Source organism: Parambassis ranga, chromosome 2 (genome assembly GCF_900634625.1).
Source record: "Parambassis ranga chromosome 2, fParRan2.1, whole genome shotgun sequence".
Taxonomy (NCBI): domain Eukaryota; kingdom Metazoa; phylum Chordata; class Actinopteri; family Ambassidae; genus Parambassis; species Parambassis ranga.
Window position 1 is genome coordinate 35,520,365 of NC_041023.1, and position 21,867 is coordinate 35,542,231.

At 47.6% G+C, this 21,867-nt stretch overlaps 2 protein-coding genes across 7 annotated transcripts; both read left to right on the forward strand.

Moving 5' to 3' along the window:
• Positions 1-406: 406 nt before the first annotated feature.
• Positions 407-9,425, forward strand: socs2 (suppressor of cytokine signaling 2). 6 transcript variants are annotated; one of them, XM_028394740.1, is made up of 4 exons: positions 407-1,563; positions 1,640-1,745; positions 1,873-2,089; positions 2,377-4,128. In XM_028394740.1, exons 3-4 carry the CDS (start codon positions 1,963-1,965, stop codon positions 2,856-2,858), a joined length of 609 nt encoding a protein of 202 aa, XP_028250541.1. In that variant the 5' UTR covers positions 407-1,563; positions 1,640-1,745; positions 1,873-1,962; the 3' UTR covers positions 2,859-4,128. The 6 variants fall into 6 exon arrangements, 5 of the variants coding, with proteins under 5 accessions (XP_028250541.1, XP_028250536.1, XP_028250529.1 ...); XM_028394735.1 differs by having other exon boundaries at positions 407-1,533; XR_003669418.1 differs by lacking the exon at positions 1,640-1,745 and adding an exon at positions 9,415-9,425 and having other exon boundaries at positions 408-1,000; positions 2,377-3,160.
• Positions 8,920-21,777, forward strand: cradd (CARD and death domain containing adaptor protein). Its single transcript, XM_028394765.1, has 2 exons — positions 8,920-9,325; positions 21,345-21,777. Exons 1-2 carry the CDS (start codon positions 9,028-9,030, stop codon positions 21,638-21,640), a joined length of 594 nt encoding a protein of 197 aa, XP_028250566.1. The 5' UTR covers positions 8,920-9,027; the 3' UTR covers positions 21,641-21,777.
• The last annotated feature ends 90 nt before the right edge of the window (positions 21,778-21,867 follow it).

The following is a 21,867-nucleotide window of genomic DNA, read 5'->3' on the forward strand; positions in this document are numbered from 1 at the left end:
CGGCTGTAGCAGCACAATTTATACCTGCTAACAGTTATAAACAGTTTGTTTAGCCGGCAGAGATCGGCTGGTTTTATTGGTGGCAGCCATGACGTCACTAACAGCGGCAGAAAAGGAGGGAGGTGAAGTCTGAAATGTTCACTGAATGCTGCCTGACGCTGACCTCCACATGGAGGAGGGAGTGATGAGGAAGGTTTTCAGAACAAAATGGCCGCCTGGAAACAGACACTTAATTTACATGTGTTACAGGCGGACAGCGCCACCTGCTGCAACGGAGAGCAGGTAGCTGCTCGGTGAGTGAGGAGTCCGTGATGGTCTACAGTCAGACAGAGGAAGCTGCAGCTCGGACCAGCAGGGGGCAGCAGAGGCCGAGCAGACCTTACGGACTGTCTGTGAATGGATTAACCCTTTCAACAACAGATTCAGAGATATACATTCATCAGCTGTTTTTAGGACAAAGACCTCCTTTTGGTCCTCAGATGTCCACGTGTCTCAGGCTCTACCGAACACGGTGCGCGCAGTGACATTAGGATGAACACCCGTGCGTGCGTGCGTGTGTGTGAGTCTGTCTCCCGGTCCACCTTAAATCGGCCCTCCCCGCGTCACGTGACTGTATTCCTGGAAAGTTCCTGGAAACGCTGCTCTTGTGTTTATGGTGATTTCGGTGATCAGGCTGCTGCTGGTCCACAGCTCGCGAACGGACAGACTGTGGGTTCGGTCCGCTCAGAGCAGACACTGTGTGGGAAACGCATCCGCTGTTCCGTCGTTACTGATGGTGACAGACTGACGGACAGAGCCGGAGCTGGTTCTCCGTGCGTCCCCGCTCCGACCCGCCATCGCTGACAGCGAAGAGGAGACATCGAGGCGGACCTCCGGGACGGGACCGTGAGTGCGGGTTTGGACCGGAACGTGCCGCGGACATGTCGGCCTGCCGGTGAGCTCGCGGCTGCGCTTCAGCTTGTTAGCTAGCAGCTAGCACGGAGAGACGGCAAGCTGTCAGGTGTGTGTCTGTCAGTCAGCATGTCACGGTTAGATAACACACGCACACACACACAGCCCGGCTGCTCTGAGAAAACTGTCCTAGCAGCTCTCTTCCTCCTTTCTCCTCTTCCTCCTCCTCCTCTTCATCTTTTTCTTCCTCCTCTTTCTCCTCTTCTTCCTCCTTGTCCTCTTCTTCATCCTCTTCTTGTTCTTCTTCCTCCTCTTTCTTATCTCCTTCTTCTTCCTCTTCCTCCTCTTTCTCTCCTTCTTCTTCCTCCTCTTTCTCCTCTTCCTCCTCCCTCCTTGTGGCCTCCTGTGTGAAGCTGTCACAGAGCTGATTGTTTTTATAGTTTCACTGTTCCACGGCTCAGTTTTGACAGACTAAGCAGACTAACAGCAGTCTGTGTTAACTCTGCGGGCTCCCATGTGTTCGAGTGCAAACCGGTCTGAGTGATCAACGTGTCAGTGCAGGTCTGTGCGGTCACATGACCTGAAAGTCATCAGCCACGGGGACCAGTGAAGACCACAGCTTGTGTGATTGATATTTCTTTGGTAAAGACAGCAGGGTACATCTGTCTGAAGGTCAAGACCTGCAGTCAGGTTTATTTCATTTACCTGTCGGATAAATGATAAAAGTCTGTTTGTCTGTGTTTTACAGTCCGAGCAGCCAGCCAGCACGTTATATATCAATCAGCTCTGATGATAACAGGAAGTTTGCCCTTCTCCTCTCACCTTTACTCACTTCACTGTCAAGCTGCCTGAAAGTAAAGCTGCTCATGAATGACACAAAGAGAAGTTCTGTCAGGATGAACTGAATAAACGATTTAAATGTTCTCACATGACCTGAAGACACTGATAATAATGTGCTGATCGGTCTCGTCACATCTCCAGGTGTTGTTGTGAGGCAGAAGTGTCGACCTGCAGACGTCATCCATGTCTGAGCGCTGGGCCTACCACTAGGCTGACAGTTGGATCTGTCCAATGACCTGCCAGTCCTCCGAGTCCACAGACACCATCGAGGGCAACAGACGAGCCGACAACACCGCCAGGGCAGTGGAATCGGATGAAAGCCACATCGCCTTAGCCATGAAGGACCTGAGGAACACAGGTGGGCCCACGGCGAGCATAAAATCAAAAACTTTAGTTTAATTAGTCTCTGAAGGGTCCAAATATCAGTAAGACACATTCTTCAGAGACTGGCTCTGTCAGGTAAGTCAGTCATCTTTCTTTGCTGGAGGACATCAGTTGAAGCTGCTAGCTGCTAACTAGGCGGCAGTATGCCGTTATGCGCGCATGCTAGCATCATCATTCAGAGAGTGACCCGCTTTAGTAAGCTGGGCTGTGATTGGTTGATCAGTGACTCTGAAGTGTGACTGTTTCTCTGTGTGGTGGCAGGTTGGTACTGGGGCAGTCTGACCGCTAACGAAGCCAAAGAGATCCTGCAGGACACCTCAGAGGGAACCTTCTTGGTGCGGGACAGCTCTCAGAGGGACTACCTGTTCACCATCTCTGCCATGACGTCGGCGGGTCCCACTAACCTGCGCATCGAGTACAAGCACGGAAAGTTCAAGCTGGACTCGGTGGTTCTGGTGAAGCCCAAACTAAAACAGTTTGACAGTGTGGTGCACCTGGTGGAGCACTACGTCCAGCTGTCCCGGACCAGCGACAAGGCTGTGACCTCTCAGCTGGCGGCGGCGGCGGCGGCGGCACCCAATGGTACAGTGCAGCTGCTGCTCACCAAGCCTGTGTACACCAGCACGCCGACCCTGCGGCACCTCTGCCGCATCGCCATCAACAAAACAACGCGGCAGGTGCAGGACCTGCCACTGCCCAACAGACTGAAGGACTACCTGATGGACTATGCTTACAATGTGTAGACGTGCCAAGCGTCTGACAACTGACCAATCCTACCGTGCTCTGATGGGACCTGAGCCAGCGGCGCTGGGCGGACAGCGGGATTATCATTTCTGACCACCGAGGAGTCAGGATGTACAGGAAGTAAACGCCTCGTCACATGTTCGCTCCAAAGCACAGCAACACATCTATGAGCTTGTATCTACAAATATCAATCAATCAGCTGGTCCATAAAACTGATGGATGAATTCCATTTAAGCAGAATTTAACAGCTGGCCCTGTGGGTCCTGTAGCCTCTCTGAGCACAGACGTCTGAAAAAGTCTTGTAACTATAGGGAGCTGAGCCAATCGGCCAATCAGCCTGTGGGGATGAATGTGAGGCAGCGAGCTGAGGTCTCTGCTGCTGTCATGTTGTTGATCGTCTCAGTAAGTGTTTTTGACCTCTGTGGGCTTCTGTAGACTTTGTCCCTGCTGTGTGTGGCTCTCTGCCAATCATAGAGCACGAAAACAAAGCCTGACAAGCACAGTTCAGAACCATGGAGACCGTCCGACCTGCTCACCAGCCTCACAGTCCTCACCGACTGTTTAAGCCCCTATAATTTCATCTCATGTGTGAAAACGTCAGGATTATTCATCTGGACGTCCTCAAAAAACGTCTGTTTCACCAGACTCCATCCAAACATGGTGGATTCAGGATTCCTGTTAAAACCAGCTAGATAATAAAAACTTCGTCCATTAAACTCGGCTCAAATCATTCGATGAGCCGTTCTGGCACCGAACGTTTTCCTTTAACTCAATGATAAATTAGCATGTTGACCCCGCATAGCTAACCTTTAGCACCCTGTTCATGCTTTAAGCTTCCTGACCGCCCTCAGTATAATTAATCAGCAGCCTTCTCTTCCCGTTTCATCACCTCTGCCACATATAATTGTCCAATCAGAGCTTGAGGTCGGCCATGTTGGCATCTCTCTTTCAGCTCTGTGTTTGAGTGTGGGTCATGATGTCACTCAGGTGGAGGGGGCGTGTCCTGGTGCATGTGCTGCTGATAAGGGCCCATCAGTGAGGGGCGGGGCCTCAGAGTTGAATAAACACAAACAGGACTGAGCGTGTGCGGCCCTTGTACATTTTGCAGCTGTGGACTGAACGCCACCACGCTCTGATTTTTTTAAAGATATTTATTGATTGTGCCGCGCTGTGTTTTGTATGGACGACTGACAGCACGTGTTGTTCAGCCTGCAACTGTAATGATGATCAGACTGTGAGATCAATAAACTTTTATATGGTGCTTCATCATGTTCGTTGTAATACGCTCTTATTTCACTGCTGTGTTCATGATGTTTTAAGTCACATTTTTAAATAAGCAAAACACACAAGTCATTCTCGTCATGGAAGGCAGACAAACAAAGAACAAACAACATCAACAGTTATTAAACATAGAATAAACGTAGAGGATGTTTATTACCACACAGGGGACCCTTCCAGAGGGCTGTGTGTTGTTGGTCCCTCCTAGTGACAGAATACAGGTTAGGTTCCATCACGTCAAACAGAAGAAAACAGAGAGGCTGAATGTCTGAGGAACCTAAAAACATCATGCTTATATTCACACTTTACAGTTCTAAGACAAGCCCATGTTATTGTATTCATAATGTGATGTAAATAAAAAAATAAAAAAATAACAGGTTGCAGGGTGGCTGACGGAGCTTTGCCAACACGTTCCTGCTCTGAACCACATCTTTATTTATCTCCATTATATAAAGAATAGAATAGAAAAACTTTATTTATCCCCATTATATATAGAATAGAATATAAATACTTTATTTATATCCATTATATATAGAATAGAATATAAATACTTTATTTATCTCCATTATTTGGTGAACTGAAGGGAAACTTCCACCAAACCCACACAGATCAATAGTAATTAAAGCTGCAAGCAGTGATGACGGGCCCTCGCAGCCCTTGCGGTCCGCAGGACCAGCAGCCGCCGCCTTCCCTATCGTCCCACGTCCTCTCTTTCCCTGGTACTGGCAGGCGCTGTGGTCTGCAGGCCAGAAGAGGACACCAAAACAAATACACTCAACAAAAATATAAACGCAACACTTTTGTTTTTGCTCCCATGTTTCATGAGATGGACTTGAAGATCTAAACTTCATTCCAGATACACAATATTACCATTCCTCTCAAACATTGTTCACAAATCTGTCTAAATGTGTGATAGTGAGCACTTCTGCTTTGCTGAGATAATCCATCCCACCTCACAGGTGTGCCACATCAAGATGCTGATCTGACATCATGATTAGTGCACAGGTGTACCTCAAACTGCCCACAATAAAAGGCCACCCTGAAATGTGCAGTTTTGGCTCACAGCAAAATGCCACAGATGCCACAAGCATTGAGGGAGCGTGCAATTGGCATGCTGACAGCAGGAATGTCAACCAGATCTGTTGCTCGTGCATTGAATGTTCATTTCTCCACCATAAGCCGTCTCCAAAGGCGTTTCAGAGAATATGGCAGTACATCCAACCGGCCTCACAACCGCAGACCACGAGTAACCACACCAGCCCAGGACCTCCACATCCAGCAGGTTCACCTCCGAGATCGTCTGAGACCAGCCACTCAGACAGCTGCTGAAACAATTGGTTTGCATAACCAAACAATTTCTGCACAAACTGTCAGAAACCGTCTCAGGGAAGCTCAACTGCATGCTCGTCGTCCTCATCGGGGTCTTAACCTGACTCCAGATCGTCGCCGTAACAGACTTGAGTGGGCAAATGCTCACATTCGATGGCGTCTAGCACGTTGGAGAGGTGTTCTCTTCACGGATGAATCTCGGTTTACATTGTTCAGGGCAGATGGCAGACAGCGTGTGTGGCGTCGTGTGGGTGAGCGCTTTGCTGATGTCAATGTTGTGGATCGAGTGGCCCATGGTGGTGGTGGGGTCATGGTATGGGCAGGCATCTGTTATGGACGAAGAACACAGGTGCATTTTATTGATGGCATTTTGAATGCACAGAGATACCGTGATGAGATCCTGAGGCCCATTGTTGTGCCATACATCCATGAACATCACCTCATGTTTCAGCAAGATAATGCACGGCCCCATGTTGCAAGGATCTGTACACAATTCTTGGAAGCTGAAAATGTCCCAGTTCTTGCATGGCCAGCATACTCACCGGACATGTCACCCATTGAACATGTTTGGGATGTGCTTGCTGGTCACACCAGATACTGACTGGTTCTGAGTCCCCAGACCGCCAATAAAGCAGAAACAAAATGCACATTTCAGGGTGGCCTTTTATTGTGGGCAGTGTAAGGTACACCTGTGCACTAATCATGATGTCAGATCAGCATCTTGATGTGGCACACCTGTGAGGTGGGATGGATTATCTCAGCAAAGCAGAAGTGCTCACTATCACACATTTAGACAGATTTGTGAACAATGTTTGAGAGGAATGGTAATATTGTGTATCTGGAATGAAGTTTAGATCTTCAAGTCCATCTCATGAAACATGGGAGCAAAAACAAAAGCGTTGCGTTTATATTTTTGTTGAGTGTATATACAAAATACAGGTCCTCCGGCCAGTAGGTAGCGCAGTGACTGTAGCCTATCAGCATATCAATCTGTGCAGAGTCAGATGTTCAGCATGACTGTAAAGTTTCATCCACATAGGGTGAATTATGAGGGAGATACAGCCACAAAAACATGTATTTGCTGTGTTTAGGCGAAGGGTCAAAGTCGTGGTGGCGCCACAGCCAGACCGTATGACGAAGTGCTGGGTTTTTGAGAATTTTTGGTGCCTAATCCTTTAAGAGTAACCAGACCAATTTTCAGCTGTGTTGGACAAATCGCCAAGGAGAAGTTTGCAGGAGAAAAAAATGCAAAATGGTGTGGTTTTTCCAAAATGGCGGACTTCCTGTGTGTTTTAGAGCAGCGGTCCCCAACCTTTTTTGCACCATGGACCGGTATCATGTAAAACAATACTTTCACGGACCGGCACAGAAAAAAAAACAAAAAAACAAAGTGCATAAACAGACTCTTACTCTTATGCTTAACTAGTGGGAGCCTTTGAGCTTTCTCAGCAATGAGGCGGTCCCATCTAGGGATAATGGGAGACATGACACCCGAAGTGTGTTTCTTATGTCCAGTCCACTCCGTAATTTTGTTTTGGCCGTCATTAATTGCTTCAGTCGTTCTTGTTCATGTTTTCTTCCATGGCTTGTCTTTTAATGCAGGGTGCTCGGTCTCGCAGTTTTGAAGGCTTCGTTGCCTCATTTGCGAGTCTGTCGCCACATATCACTCAGAGCGGACTTGGTGTGTGAGAATCACCTGTTGCAATAAATCCGTATTTTAAATAGGACTCCTGATATAGTCTTTTAAATGCGGGTTTCTTTTTCTTTGAAGGGGTAGGCTCCTCTTCTTCTGTCTCCTCGTTAGGCCTTTTCCCCTTTCCGAAGAAGCTCTCCAAAGACGTTTGTTTTTTATTCATTTTTGCTAGCTTGTGGGCTTAATTTTGGGGTGCCGTATCCCGTGACCGAGACAAGCGTCTGGGCAGGTGCTTAAAGGCACAGGCGGATGAATCTGATCGATTTATAAATGAAACAGCTGTCAGACTCAGATAATGAATAATATATGTTTTGCTCAGTCTTTCTGTGCGGCCCGGTACCAAATGACCCACGGACCGGTACCGGTCCCCGGCCCGGTGGTTGGGGACCACTGTTTTAGAGGATACCTCCAACAGACTTGTTTTCACGGCTACAGGTGTTACATATGTGTACCAATTTTCATGTGTGTAGGTGAAAGTGCAACCCACATGTCAATGTAGGGGGCGCTGGCGAGCCATGTGGCCACGCCCGCATGTGCATATAATTATATCAATCTGTTCAGAATGACAGGCATGCCTGATTTTTTTGGTCCACATAGGATGAAGTATGTGGGAGGTCCAGCCACAAATACATCCATTTCCTGTGTGTTGGCGAAGGGTCAACTTCGTGGTGGCGCCACAGCCAGACCGTATGACGAAGTGCTGCGTTATTGATAACTTTTGGTCCTTGACCCCTTAAGGGCAAGTGCACCAATTTTCAGCCCAATGTAGCAAGTCCCCTAGGGGGAGGTCGCAAAAGTGCGGGGAGTGTAAAATTGGAACATGGCGTGTTTTTTTTCAAAATGGTGGACTTTTTTCAAAATGGTGGAATGGAATTTTTGTCCAAGAGGCTTTTTTTCTTGTCACGAGGCGATACATCTGTGTACCGAGTTGCAGGTCTGTAGCACTTGCGGTGAATATTTTCACACTTTAGGGGGCGCTGCAGAGCCATGCGGCCACGCCCGCCAATGGCGACGGTGGCAAGTTGCAATTTTCGTCGGGGGACAATTTTGTGCCAAGTTTGGTGGGTTTTTGAGCACGTTCAGGGGGTCAAAATGGCGATACCGGAGCCGGAAGAATAATCAAGTATATCATAATAAACGCTTGCATTTCAATATGGCTCTCGCACCATTCGGTGCTCGGGCCCTAATTAAAGCTGCAAGCAGCGATGACGGGCCATTGTACTCCTTGCGGTCCGCGGGACCAGCAGCCGCCACCTCTCGCACCCAAACCGACAATGATACCCCTACACCACCATCCAGCTTCATTCTCTGCCGCAAATGCTTTAATTGTGTTAAACATTTTAATCGGATTAATCAGGACGTTTGATTAGCCCTATGTATCCACTTCATATGTAACTTTGTATAACAATTTTGTGCAGTGAAACTGTAAATGTAATGTATTTTATTGTGTCAACCATTCAACCATGTAGTGTAGTCGAACGAGACTGCACGGCGATTCAAATCCCAACCAATCCATGAACCAATAACACACACCGCAATTGTATTCACCACTAGATGTCCTACTCGAGCACTGTGTCTTTGAAGCCTCGAGTAATGAACCGTTTTCTTGAATCATGTGTCGAAGCTTCAACAAAGCCTCTAACTATAGTTAAATCAATTCCATTTCTGCCCGTTTAAAAGGGGGGGGGGGGGGGGGTGACGTCAGGAAAACTTGGTTCCGCGTATGTGTTTCCGGTAGGACACAATAACAGTGACGGACAGGCAGTGCTTCGGCGCACGGGGCCGCTTGTTGTGATGGAAAGTCGGTCAGCTGGTTGACTGAGACCCGAACATGACTACCGGGCGGTAGCAGCGGCTCTGACGCTCACATGGAGCCGGCACACATGGCTCTGCTCCGCAGGCACCGGCTGCACCTTTCCGGCCAGCTGCTGGTCAACGACGACATCGTTCCGTTTCTGTACCAGGAGGACATTTTGACCAAGCCTCAGGTGGAGGAGATCCAGGCTCTGCCCACGGACACGCAGAGGACCCTGAGGCTGCTGGACATCCTGCCGAACCGCGGGCCCCGAGCTTTCGACGCCTTCCTGCGGTCACTGGAGCATTACAGCTGGGTCAGAGACAGACTGCTGCTGGAGCTCCAGACTGAGCCCGAACCCGGAACCTCAGGTGAGAGACCAGAGACACACAGACCAGAGTCAGGGTGGACGGTCTCCACGGTCCTGAACTGTGACTGTGTGCGCGTGTGACACTGGAAGTTTTAAAGTAGAAAATTATGTTGTGACACAAACTGTCAGACTAAGAACGCCACGTGATCCTGATCCTGATGTGACCCCCTAAAACCTGAGACACACATTCAGTGGCGGTTCTACATTAAATTACCCCCCCACCCCCCCCCCAAAAAAAGCGGAGGTCATTAAATAAGGGGGAAGGGTTCAATTCAATTTAATTCAGTTGTATTACTATAGCACGTTTTACAATCAGAAATTTTCTCTAAGCGCTTCACAGAGACCCAGAGCCTGAACCCCCTTAAGAGCCACAGTGTCAGGAAAAACTCAGTTTTAACAGGAAGAAACCTTGAGCAGGACCCGACTCATAAGGAGAACCTTCCTGCTGACAGTTGGCCAGGTAAAAGAGGAGAAGAAGAGGGAGACAGGACAGAGAGGATGAAGGCGAGAGGAGAAGAAGAGGGAGACAGGACAGAGAGGATGAAGGAGAGAGAGAGGAGAAGAGGGAGACAGGACAGAGAGGGTGAAAGAGAGAGAGGAGAAGAAGAGGGAGACAGGACAGGGAGGATGAAGGAGAGACTGAGGAGAAGAAGAGGGAGACAGGACAGAGAGGATGAAGGAGAGACTGAGGAACAAACATGACAGGTTGCAAAATGGATAATATGATGATAAATGGTCTAAAAATAAATTCCCAATTTTCTATATATATATTTTTAATTAAATTAATATAAGGCATGTAAACTAGAGCATTACAATTGTACTGGATCAAACATATGTCCTTGCTTATTCAGAAAAAACAAAACTATTTCACTGTACTAAAATAGGACTGCATTTTATACATAAATATATTTTTTTTGTTTTGTAAATTAAATTTCTATTGCGTTTTCACATGTAAGTAAGAACAAATATTTAGTACATTACAGTAAACAAGGAAAAACAATACAATAACAATAGTAACATTAAAGCTGCAAGCAGCGATGACGGGCCCTCGCACTCGTTGTGGTCCGCGGGACCAGGAACCACCACCTCACCTATCCCACTACCTTGCTCCCTCATTACTGGCGTGAGCTGCGGTTTGCAGGGCAGAACAGTACACCAAAACACACTAAGGGCGAGTGCACCAATTTTCAGCCGTATCAAGCAATTCCACTAGGAGGAGTTCGTAAAACTGCGGGGTGTGCAAATTGGAACAAGGCGTGTTTTTTTCAAAATGGCGGACTTCCTGTACATCGTGGAATTTTCGTCCAAGAGGCTTTTTTTCTTGTCACGAGGCGATACATCAGGGTACCGAGTCTGAAGTCTGTAGCACTTGCGGTGAATATTTTCACACTTTAGGGGGCGCTGCAGAGTCATGCGGCCACGCCCGCCAATGGCGACAGTGTCAAGTTGCGATTTTCGTCGGGGGACAATTTTGTGCCAAATTTGGTGAGTTTTCGAGCACGTTCAGGGGGTCAAAATCGCGATACCGGTGCCGGAACCAAAGTCAAGTATAATAATAATAATTAAAGCTGCAAGCAGCGATGACGGGCCCTCGCAGCCCTTGCGGTCCGCGGGACCAGCAGCCGCCGCCTCCCCTATTGTCCCACGACCTCTCTCCCAGCTGTACCGGCACGAGCTGTGGTCTGCAGGGCAGAAGAGTACAGCAAAACACACATGTACAAAAGACAGGTCCTCCGGCCAGTAGGTGGCGCAGTGACCGTAGCATGTCAGCATGTCAATCTGTGCAGTGTCCGATGTTAAGCATGACTGTAAAGTTTCATCCACATAGGATGAAGTATGTGGGAGATACAGCCACAAACACATCCATTTCCTGTGCGTTGGCGAAGGGTCAACTTTGTGGCGGCGCCACGGCCAGACCGTGTGACGAAGTGCTGCGTTTTTGATAACTTTTGGTCCCTAATGCCTTAAGAGTAAGCAGACCAAGTTTCAGGCGGATTGGAGAAATCCTCTAGGAGGAGTTCGTAAAAGTGCGGGGAGTGAAAAATGCAAAATGGCGCAGGTATTGTAAAATGGCGGACTTCCTGTGCGTTTTAGAGGATACCTCCAAGAGACTTTTTTTCTTGTCTAGAGGTGATACATATGCGTACCAATTTTCATGTCTGTAGGTCAAACGGGGAAGCAGATCTCATTCAAGGGGGCGCTACTGAGCCATGTGGCCACGCCCAAATATGACGATGAGGTGATATGAAAAGGTGCAGAGGGGCTGATGTCATGATAGAGTAAGAGGTAGGATGAACAAATCAAGAAACACAGCAGCTTTCTCTATGGTGGCGAAGGGTCACCTTTGTGGCGAGGCCCCGCCCACACGGTGTAACATCGAGCTGCGTTTTTGATAACTTTTGCTCAGCCATGTCTTCAAAACCAGGTGACAAAATCTCAGGTCTGTCAGAGTATTTCCCTAGGAGGAGTTCGTTCAAGTACGAGGTGTGGAAAATGGAAATCAGACTGAACACAATTCATACCGCCAGTAGGTGGCGCTATGAGAGTTTCTGGTCATTAGCATATCAATCTGTTCAGAATGACAGGCTCAGCATGCCTGATTTTTCTCATCGCCATTGGATGAAGTATGTGGGAGATACAGCCACAAACACATCCATTTCGTGTGTGTTGGCGAAGGGTCAACTTCGTGGTGGCGCCACGGTCAGACCGTGTGAGGAAGTGCTGCGTTTTTGATAACTTTTGGTCCCTGACCCCTTAACGGCAAGCACACCAATTTTCAGCCGTATCAAGCAATTCCCCTAGGAGGAGTTCGTGAAAATGCGGGATGTGCAAATTGGAACATGGCGTGGTTTTTCCAAGATGGCCGACGCCCTGTAGGGGGTGGAATTTTATTTCCAAAGGCATGTTTCCTGGCATGAGGCGATACATCAGCGTACCAATTTTCATGGTTGTAGCTGTTATGCTGAATATTTTCAAATTCCAGGGGGCGCTGTAGAGCCATTTTGCAAGTCACTGTCGTGGCGACAGTTTCAGATCGCCATTTTTCGCGAACCAGACCTGCGTGCCAAATTTGGTGAGTTTTTGAGCACGTTCAGGGGGTCAAATTTGCGTCGAATGACGTGGAAGAAAAAAAGAGAATAATAAACGCTTGCATTTCAATAGGGCTCTTGCACCATTCGGTGCTCGGGCCCTAATAAACGCTTGCATTTCAATAGGGCTCTTGCACCATTCGGTGCTCGGGCCCTAATTAAAGCTGCAAGCAGCGATGATCGGGCCCTCGCACTCTGCGCGACCGCCCCCCTCCCCGTCACACCATCCCTTCCTACCCCCACTCCCCCCTCGAGCTGCGCCGTTTTTGCCAGCGGTGGGAAGAAGCAGAGATGTGTCAGTGCAACAAATCTCTCAATATATGTAAAAATTGTTAGTGTGCAGTAACCTCCTCTTTACAGTAGGTGGCGCTGTCCACAGATGTCCACACGTGGTCGTGGTCGGGTCTGTATCACATGTAAAAAATTTGAGGATTTTAGGAGCATCCGTGGTGGAGTTATATCAGTTGCAGTACCGTATGTGTCCACTGGGTGGAGCCAGACACCATGAGAATAGTGGAGACCCGTCTGTGCATCAAACCTCAAAAAACATTTGATTCATACATGAAAAATGTCCAGAAGCAGTTACTTCCGGTTTCCTGTAGGTGGCGCTGTGCAGGTGACTCATGAGCATGCAGACGTGTGGGGGGACGGACCGTTAGGACATGAAAAAAATTTGAGGACGCTAGGACGATGCACGGCGAATTTATAAGCAGTTGATGTTTCATGGCGAAGGTTCAACAGTCGCCACCGCCACGGGCAGCATGATACAGGAATCCACACAGTTGTCTCTGTGGGACTTCAAATCTGTGATCCTCATTTGGCTGTGTAATGACAGGGAAGGATTTAACAGAGTGCATGTCAGTGAAGAACATGGCACTTCCTGTCTCCACCACAAGGGAGCGCCATAGATCATGATGACATAGAGACGTTCAGGGAGGGGCTCTGACCACGTGCAGAAAGTTTGAAGCCGTTTGGAGCAAGTATGTAGGAGAGAGAGCTGTTCGTGTATGAATGGCGAAGTGACGCCACAGCGGCCACGCCCTTTAACTTAGAGAAAAGCTTTTGATAACTTTTGATCAGCATGGTCTCTAGGTGACAGCGACCGAATATGAAGTCAATTGGTCGAAATCCCTAGGAGGAGTTCATCCGCATACCAAAGGTGGAAATCGCTGAAATTTGACCGCCTAAATCAAAATGGCTGACTTCCTGTGTGGTCTAGATCAATGGTGCAAGAGACTTTTATGTGCGCGTGGACGTGTTCTGTGTGTGTGCCGATTTTTGTCCTCCTACTCCAAAAAAACCCCTATGGAGAGGGGTATTTTAAAAATTCAAGGGGGCGCCATTGAGCCATTTTGCCCCGCCCACTTACGAGACCCCCATCAGTTGCTAGTACATGCCCCCGAGAATGTGTGTATGAATTTTCATGATCATAGAAGGTCATTAAGGTCATTAAATACGCAAACGTAATCTCACGGCGAAGGATCGACAGTTGGCGCCCCGCCACACGGACACCATTGCACGCAGCTTCACGGCCTTCATAGTGCAGCTTCACCAACTAGTTGGGAAGGTTCTAGAGGTGAAATGAAGTTGATGCTGTCAACTATGTAGGAGCAGTACACGTCAGAGTAATAAGAGGCCATTTCCTGTTACCAGCAGGGGGCGCCACGAGTAAGTAAGGGTTTCAACATATGGAGGTGTTCAGGGCGGAGCCCTCGTCATGCTCATAAAGTTTGAAGACGTTTGGATAAAGTATGCAGGCGTGAGAGCCTTTCAAAGTTACATGGCGAAATCATGAATCGTCGCCAGACTTTGGCGAGCCACAGAGGCCACGCCCTTTAAGTTAGAGAAAAGCTTTTGATAACTTTTGATCAGCAGGTCCTTTAGGTGACCTCCAGCAAATTTCAGGTCAATCGGGCTACAGCTCTAGGAGGAGTTCGCTCACATACCAATGGTGTAAATCGCCAAAATCGCCATTTTCCATCCAACATGGCGGACTTCCTGTTGGGTTAAGGTCATGGTGTCAAGAGACTTTTTGGTGCGTCTTTGTATGATAAACATGTGTACCGATTTTCGTGCACCTACTCCAAACTAAGCCAAATGCGAGGGGTGTTTTGAAAATTTCAAGGGGGCGCTGTAGAGCCATTTTGCCCCGTCCCTTTGCAGCGACCACAAAATATCAAATTTTTCGCCACCCCTGATGAGTGTGCAAAGTTTCGTGAGTTTTCGTGCATGGCAAAGGGGTGAAAAATGCAGTTAAACAGGCAGGCAAATAATAAGAATAATAATAATAATAAACACAGCAATTACAATAGGGCCTTCGCACCACTCGGTGCTCGGGCCCTAATAAACACAGCAATTACAATAGGGCCTTCGCACCACTCGGTGCTCTGTCCCTAATAAACACAGCAATTACAATAGGGCCTTCGCACCACTCGGTGCTCAGGCCCTAATAATAATAATAATAAACACAGCAATTACAATAGGGCCTTCGCACCACTCGGTGCTCGGGCCCTAAATAAACACAGCAATTACAATTGGGCCTTCGCACCACTCGGTGCTCGGGCCCTAATAATAATAAACACAGCAATTACAATAGGGCCTTCGCACCACTCGGTGCTCGGGCCCTAATAATAATAATAATAAACACAGCAATTACAATAGGGCCTTCGCACCACTCGGTGCTCTGGCCCTAATAATAAACACAGCAATTACAATAGGGCCTTCGCACCACTCGGTGCTCGGGCCCTAATAATAACACTTACAATTACAATAGGGCCTTCGCACCACTCGGTGCTCGGGCCCTAATAATACCTACAATTACAATAGGGCCTTCGCACCACTCGGTGCTCGGGCCCTAATAAACACAGCAATTACAATAGGGCCTTCGCACCACTCGGTGCTCGGGCCCTAATAACACTTACAATTACAATAGGGCCTTCGCACCACTCGGTGCTCGGGCCCTAATAATAATAATAAACACAGCAATTACAATAGGGCCTTCGCACCACTCGGTGCTCGGGCCCTAAATAAACACAGCAATTACAATAGGGCCTTCGCACTACTCGGTGCTCGGGCCCTAATAATAATAAACACAGCAATTACAATAGGGCCTTCGCACCACTCGGTGCTCGGGCCCTAATAATAATAATAATAATAATAAACACAGCAATTACAATAGGGCCTTCGCACCACTCGGTGCTCGGGCCCTAATAATAAACACAGCAATTACAATAGAGCCTTCGCACCACTCGGTGCTCGGGCCCTAATAAACACAGCAATTACAATAGGGCCTTCGCACCACTCGGTGCTCGGGCCCTAATAATACCAGCAATTACAATAGGGCCTTCGCACCACTCAGTGCTCGGGCCCTAATAATAACACTTACAATTACAATAGGGCCTTCGCACCACTCGGTGCTCGGGCCCTAATAATACCTACAATTACAATAGGGCCTTCGCACCACTCGGTGCTCGGGCCCTAATAAACACAGCAATTACAATAGGGCCTTCGCACCACTCGGTGCTCGGGCCCTAATAACACTTACAATTACAATAGGGCCTTCGCACCACTCGGTGCTCGGGCCCTAATAATAAACATTACAATTACAATAGGGCCTTCGCACCACTCGGTGCTCGGGCCCTAATAAACGCTTGCATTTCAATAGGGCTCTTGCACCATTCGTTGCTCGGGCCCTAATTAAAGCTGCAAGCAGCGATGACGGGCCCTCGCAGCCCTTGCAGTCTGTGGGACCAGCAGCCGCAGCCTCCCCTATCGGCCCACCTCTCGACCAGCTTTACCGGCACGAGCTGTGTTCTGCAGGGCAGAAGAGTACAGCGAAACACAGATGTACAAAAGACAGGTCCTCCGACCAGTAGGTGGCGCAGTTACTGTAGCATATCAGCACGTCAATCTGTGCAGTGTCCGATGTTCAGCATGACTGTAAAGTTGCATCCACATAGGATGAAGTATGTGGGAGACAGCCAAAAATACATGTATTTCCTGTGCGTTGGCGAAGGGTCAAGTTTGTGGCGGCACCACGGCCAGACCACGTGATGAAATGCTGCGTTTTTGATAACTTTTGGTCCCTAATGCCTTAAGAGTAAGCAGACCAAGTTTCAGATGGATTGGAGAAATCCACTAGGAGGAGTTCGTAAAAGTGCGAGGAGTGAACATTGAAAAATGGCGCAGGTTTTTCAAAATGGCGGACTTCCTGTGCGTTTTAGAGGCTACCTCCAAGAGACTTTTTTTCTTGTCTAGAGGTGATACATATGTGTACCAATTTTCGTGTGTGTAGGTCAAATGGGGAAGCAGATCTCATCGCTACTGAGCCATGTGGCCACGCCCAAATATGACGATGAGGTGATATGAAAAGTCATGATAGAGTAAGAAGCAGGTAGGATCGATAAGGCAAGAAACACAGCAGCTTTCTCTGTGGTGGCGAAGGGTCACCTTCGTGACGTTGCGCCGCCCACACGGTGTAACATCGAGCTGCGCTTTTGAGCTGCATTTTTCGCGAACCTGACCTGTGTGCCAAATTTGGTGAGTTTTTGAGCACGTTCAGGCGGGCAAATTTGCGTCGAATGACGCGGAAGAAAAAAAGAGAATAATAAACGCTTGCATTTCAATAGGGCTCTCGCACCACTCGGTGCTTGGGCCCTAATAATAATAATAAACGCTTGCATTTCAATAGGGCTCTCGCACCACTCGGTGCTCGGGCCCTAATAAATAAATACGGTAAATAAATAAAATACCTGTCCTGCTAAACCTTCTCCCCCCAAAAAACAAGATATCCCTCAGCACCAAAATGAATTAAAAATAGTTTTAGGAATAGGACGCAGGTAGTTAAAGGCTCGCATCACGGGCAGAGATGATTTTTTTTTTTTTTTTTTTTTTTTTTTTTAGATACTGTATTAATCCCAGAGGGAAATTCGTTACGGCTGCTGCACAAGCAGTGTCATACAATGACTAGCAAGGCGCGCCACAGGCTAGGGTGAAGTGTCTTGCCCAAGAACACACAACAGTGACTAGGGAGGAGTTGGGATCAAACCACCAACCTTCCGGTTATTGGACAACCCTGCTATCCCACTGCGCCACTGTTGCCCCCAAACCAATCATTCAAACATTAACTTCTTACAGCTGGTTTCATTGACGGTCCAACCAAGTTTTACATACGTGACAAGCAGAGAATAAGGGTCAGTTTGAGGGAGTTCACTCGAACTCCTGTAATCTTTCCTTTACACGGCGCGCAGCATCTCCTGTGCTCCTCTCATTGGCTTTCTGCCATGTAGGGGCTCGAAGAAGCTGCTCCATCTCCCGGCTCGTATCCACTGGGCCGCCTGGCATTTCCACTGTGTAGCCTCTCTTCCTCAACTCCTGAGCTTGTGCGCTCTCATAAGTACGAGTTCCCGTGTCCCAGTGGATGCGCATCGTGTCCAGCAGGGTCTGGAAACGTATTCCTTTCTCTTTCAGGAGCCTCTTTATCCCCATGTATGCCTTGCGCGTCTGAACAACCTCTGCAGCGTAATCATGATCAAATGACAGGCGTCTCCCTTCAGTCAATATTTTCTTTCCCCAGGCTTTTTTCAATACCGCTTCTTTGGTATTAAACTCCACAAAGTTTACCACTATAGATCTGGGTGGCTGGTTCGGCTCTGGTTTACGAGCTAAAGCCCTGTGAGCACGCTGAATCTGCAGGTTGATGCCCGCTGTCAGTGCGAGTTCACTTTTTAGAAGTTGCTCCACAAAGTCAGACACAGAGTTTCCTTCTTTCCCTTCTGGTACACCATAGATGCGGATGTTATTTCGCCTAGACCGCTCCTCCATGTCTGTTAACTTTTCCTGCATAGTTTTCTGTCTGTCCATGTACTTCATAGCCATGTTAGCCAACTCAGTCTCGTTGATCTGTGCTTCTGCTTCATTTAGCCTGGTCTCATTAGCCTGGATCCGAGCGGAGTTAGCAGAAAGTTTTTGGTAAATGTCCTGCTTGAGCTCTTTAGTTCATTCTTCATATCTTCCTTAAGTTCTTCTTTGAGAGTGTGTATATCCATTTTGTGTTCAGTCCTAAAGTCGCGTATTTCCTTGCTGATACTTTGAAGCACCGAGCAAGTTTTCCTCAGGGTTGTCTTTAGCACGCCTGTGTTTTCGTGTCTTCTTGTGTGACACATTTCGTTTGACTTCTAGTTTTTACTCCCCTACTCATACCAGAGTAAAATGACTATGAATTGCTCGACACTTAGTGAATTTAGGGGCCCTAATTCTAACTTGCTATTGGGAGCTCAAGCTCATCCAGCCATCTTGTCTCTTCCCCCCATAAATATAATTCTTTGTTAGCAATGATAGTGCTTTCAGATTTCAGTAAGCAGCATAAAGATTGTAATGTGTAACACTTTGCGCAACTAGTCATTTTAATAACTGTGATGGTCCAGGCTGTGGGCATTGAGTGAAGAGAGGCTGAATGGATGATAAATATGGATGAAAAATAATAATTCCCCACTTTTTACCCTGTCAGCCTGTCATTAATGGACGGACTTATGTTAGCAGACAGTAACTAACTTGTTCGCGAGCCGGAGCACCGCATCATGGATGGACATTATAAAAACACAGCGCGCAGCATCAAACTCTCAGTCCAGCATCATTGTCATGGCCCCAAAACTTCTGTGTTGTTTAATGATCTTAACGGTAAGATCTCTCACTCCTTCGATCATTTACGCTGCTATATACAAACACGCAGTGACGCACACTATCAGGACAGAGTGAGACCTCCCTTCTTTACTCCCTGTCATTCCGTTTGGAGACCCAGAGGTGAGCTGTCCCCCGTGCCCCCTCCCCTCCTCTCACAGCTTCTCAGCAAGCAGGGGTGCCTGCAGCTGCAGGGGGCACTAATTTGCCAATTCTCCACACAGTGATCCATAATATTAATTAATTTAATAATTAATTGTGGCATTTAGCTGATAACGATTAATTTGACGATTAATCGATGACAATTGCACTTACATGTTTTTGACTCTAAAAAAAAATTAAACAGGACAAATAAGTTCAGAAAAGTCACATCAGTGATTATTTCAAGTTAAAAAAAATGTGTCTGTGCAAATTAACCAATGACTGGAATATGTCACACACTAGTGCATGTTTTCACTCATACTGTAGAACAGCAGCAGAAAAAAGAAACCAGGTAATTCCACATTTAAATGTATGTCTGTGCAAATCAACCTGCATTACATTCTTCCAGCGCATAGTTTGGTCGTAAGGAGCACAACGACTAAACGTATCGCGGATTCTTGGCTGAGTGGAATTCTTTCCAATATCTGCTGGACTTCGCTGTTGTGATGTTTTCCTATCTTGCTGTGGAGTCCTTAAATAAAGATTGGGAGGCAGCTTCTCCAGTCAAAGTTCATTATTTTAATACGAGCCAACATCCAGTTACTATGGCAACAACTAATGCTCCACGCTTTACACCTAATGCATGTCACGTACACATGCGCGGCACTATATACTACAGCTGTAGCCGGCGCTGTGGCCTTGTCGCACTTCGGCTTTCTTCGTACTCTGGCTTATGGTGACAGATGCTGAACCTCTGTTAGGGACGTGCTGCTCTGCACCATTTAACTGACTACCACTGCCTTCCGCCATTATTGTTATTGTGGTCTTACATGTGCGCGCTTGCGGGTGATGAGAGTGCACACGCACACAAAAATGCGTCATCATGACGATGCACTAATCGCCATAATCAATAAGTGGCAAATATTAATCGGTGACAGTTTTTCTGACGATTAATTGCACACGATACGATTTTGCACAAGCCTAGACAAAAAGTCACTGATGGTGCCTCGGAGGGTTATTGGCTGCTTCAGCCGCCACATTCACTGCAATTATGTGATGAACATGATCCAACAGCAGTACTGCTGGATTCCTGGAAAGCAGTAGGCAGGCAATAAAAGGCTGGGGGTGGGGTGGGTGTGTGTGTGTGTGTGGAGGGGGGGGGGTCATCTGTCACATGATGGCACATCTGCCTGTAAATAACCATTAACGAGCCGGCCGGACGTTCACTGCTCCTGCGGTTTGTGGTGCTCACACACTCGCACACTTTCCTGGAAAGTCTGGGAGTTCTAAGTAGCGTCGCTGACAACAACATCTCCTCCACAGCCAGCTTCAGGAAACACTTCATCTGATCCATCGATCACCGACGCTAACAGCACAAAGACGATCAGCGATCAATGATGTCACATTAAATGAACTCTGAATCCTCCATTCAGTCGAACCTGCAGAGCCGCACAGCTCCGTCCGCTGATCACATAAACACGTCGGATGTTTGTTCTGAGGAAACAGGCCGACGTGTGACATCAGAGCAGGAGGCACATCACTTTTATTTATTAAAATAATAATAATAAGTCAAGTCAAGTCAAGTCAAGTCAGCTTTATTGTCAACTCTGCTATATGTGCTGAACATACAGAGAATCGAAATTGCGTTACTCTTCACTCCGCAACATATAACATGTAACTAAAAACTAAAGATAAATATAAAGTGTAAAAAAATGTACCTACAATGAGGCACACACAAAATACAAGGCACATAATGAAGGCACAATGCAGTAAGAGTGCAAAAGATGTATAGTGCAAGTCAGTGCAGTTGGCATAATATAAACAGGAATGGTTTAACTTATAACAGCTTATTGAGACTGGTATGAGAGTGCAAAAGATGCAATGGTGCAAGTCAGTGCAGTTGGCATAATGTAACAGTCCAGGAATAGTTTAAGTTATAAGATTCTTAACCCGATGAAGTCATAAATATACATCTGAGGTCCGAGCTTGAAAGGTTCTAAACTAAATATCAGGACTGTTTCTGCTTCATTTTTAAAGAGAGACTCTGATTGGTGCTCATTAAAATGATCGTCTGGCCCTCTGACATCCTGCTCCTCCTCACCGTCTCTGCAGGTGTCTGTCGGCTCCCGCCCGCTGTTCTTCAGAGGGTTCCGTCGGATCGGGAGCTGTCCCGGCTGGCGTTCCGGCTCGGCGCAGACTGGGAGTCTGTGCTGATGGACCTGGGCCTGTCTGCGGAGGCTCTGTTCCGCTGCAGGGCCGATCAGAGTCTCAGCGTTCACGGGGCGGCGCTGGCCGGACTGGTTCAGTGGAGGAGGTCTGAAGGGAGGAAGGCGACGGTGGACAAGCTGCTCCAGAGCCTGCAGGTTGCCGGCATCCATCCCTCAGTCCTGGAGGAAGCGGTGCAGTGATCTTTGACCCCGGAAAGGTGCCGTTTATTGTTCATTCATGAATCATGAAGACATGGATCACCTGCTGGACAGAGACAGTCCTCCATGTTCTAGGCTCAGTGTAAGGTCAGTTTAGACATAAATAATCCAATCTTGAGTTTTAAAAACTAGATTTAGATTCTGACAGAATGAAGTCACAAGTCCAGAATCTCTCATTTAAAAGGTTAAAGAGTCCTAACAGTCTGAAA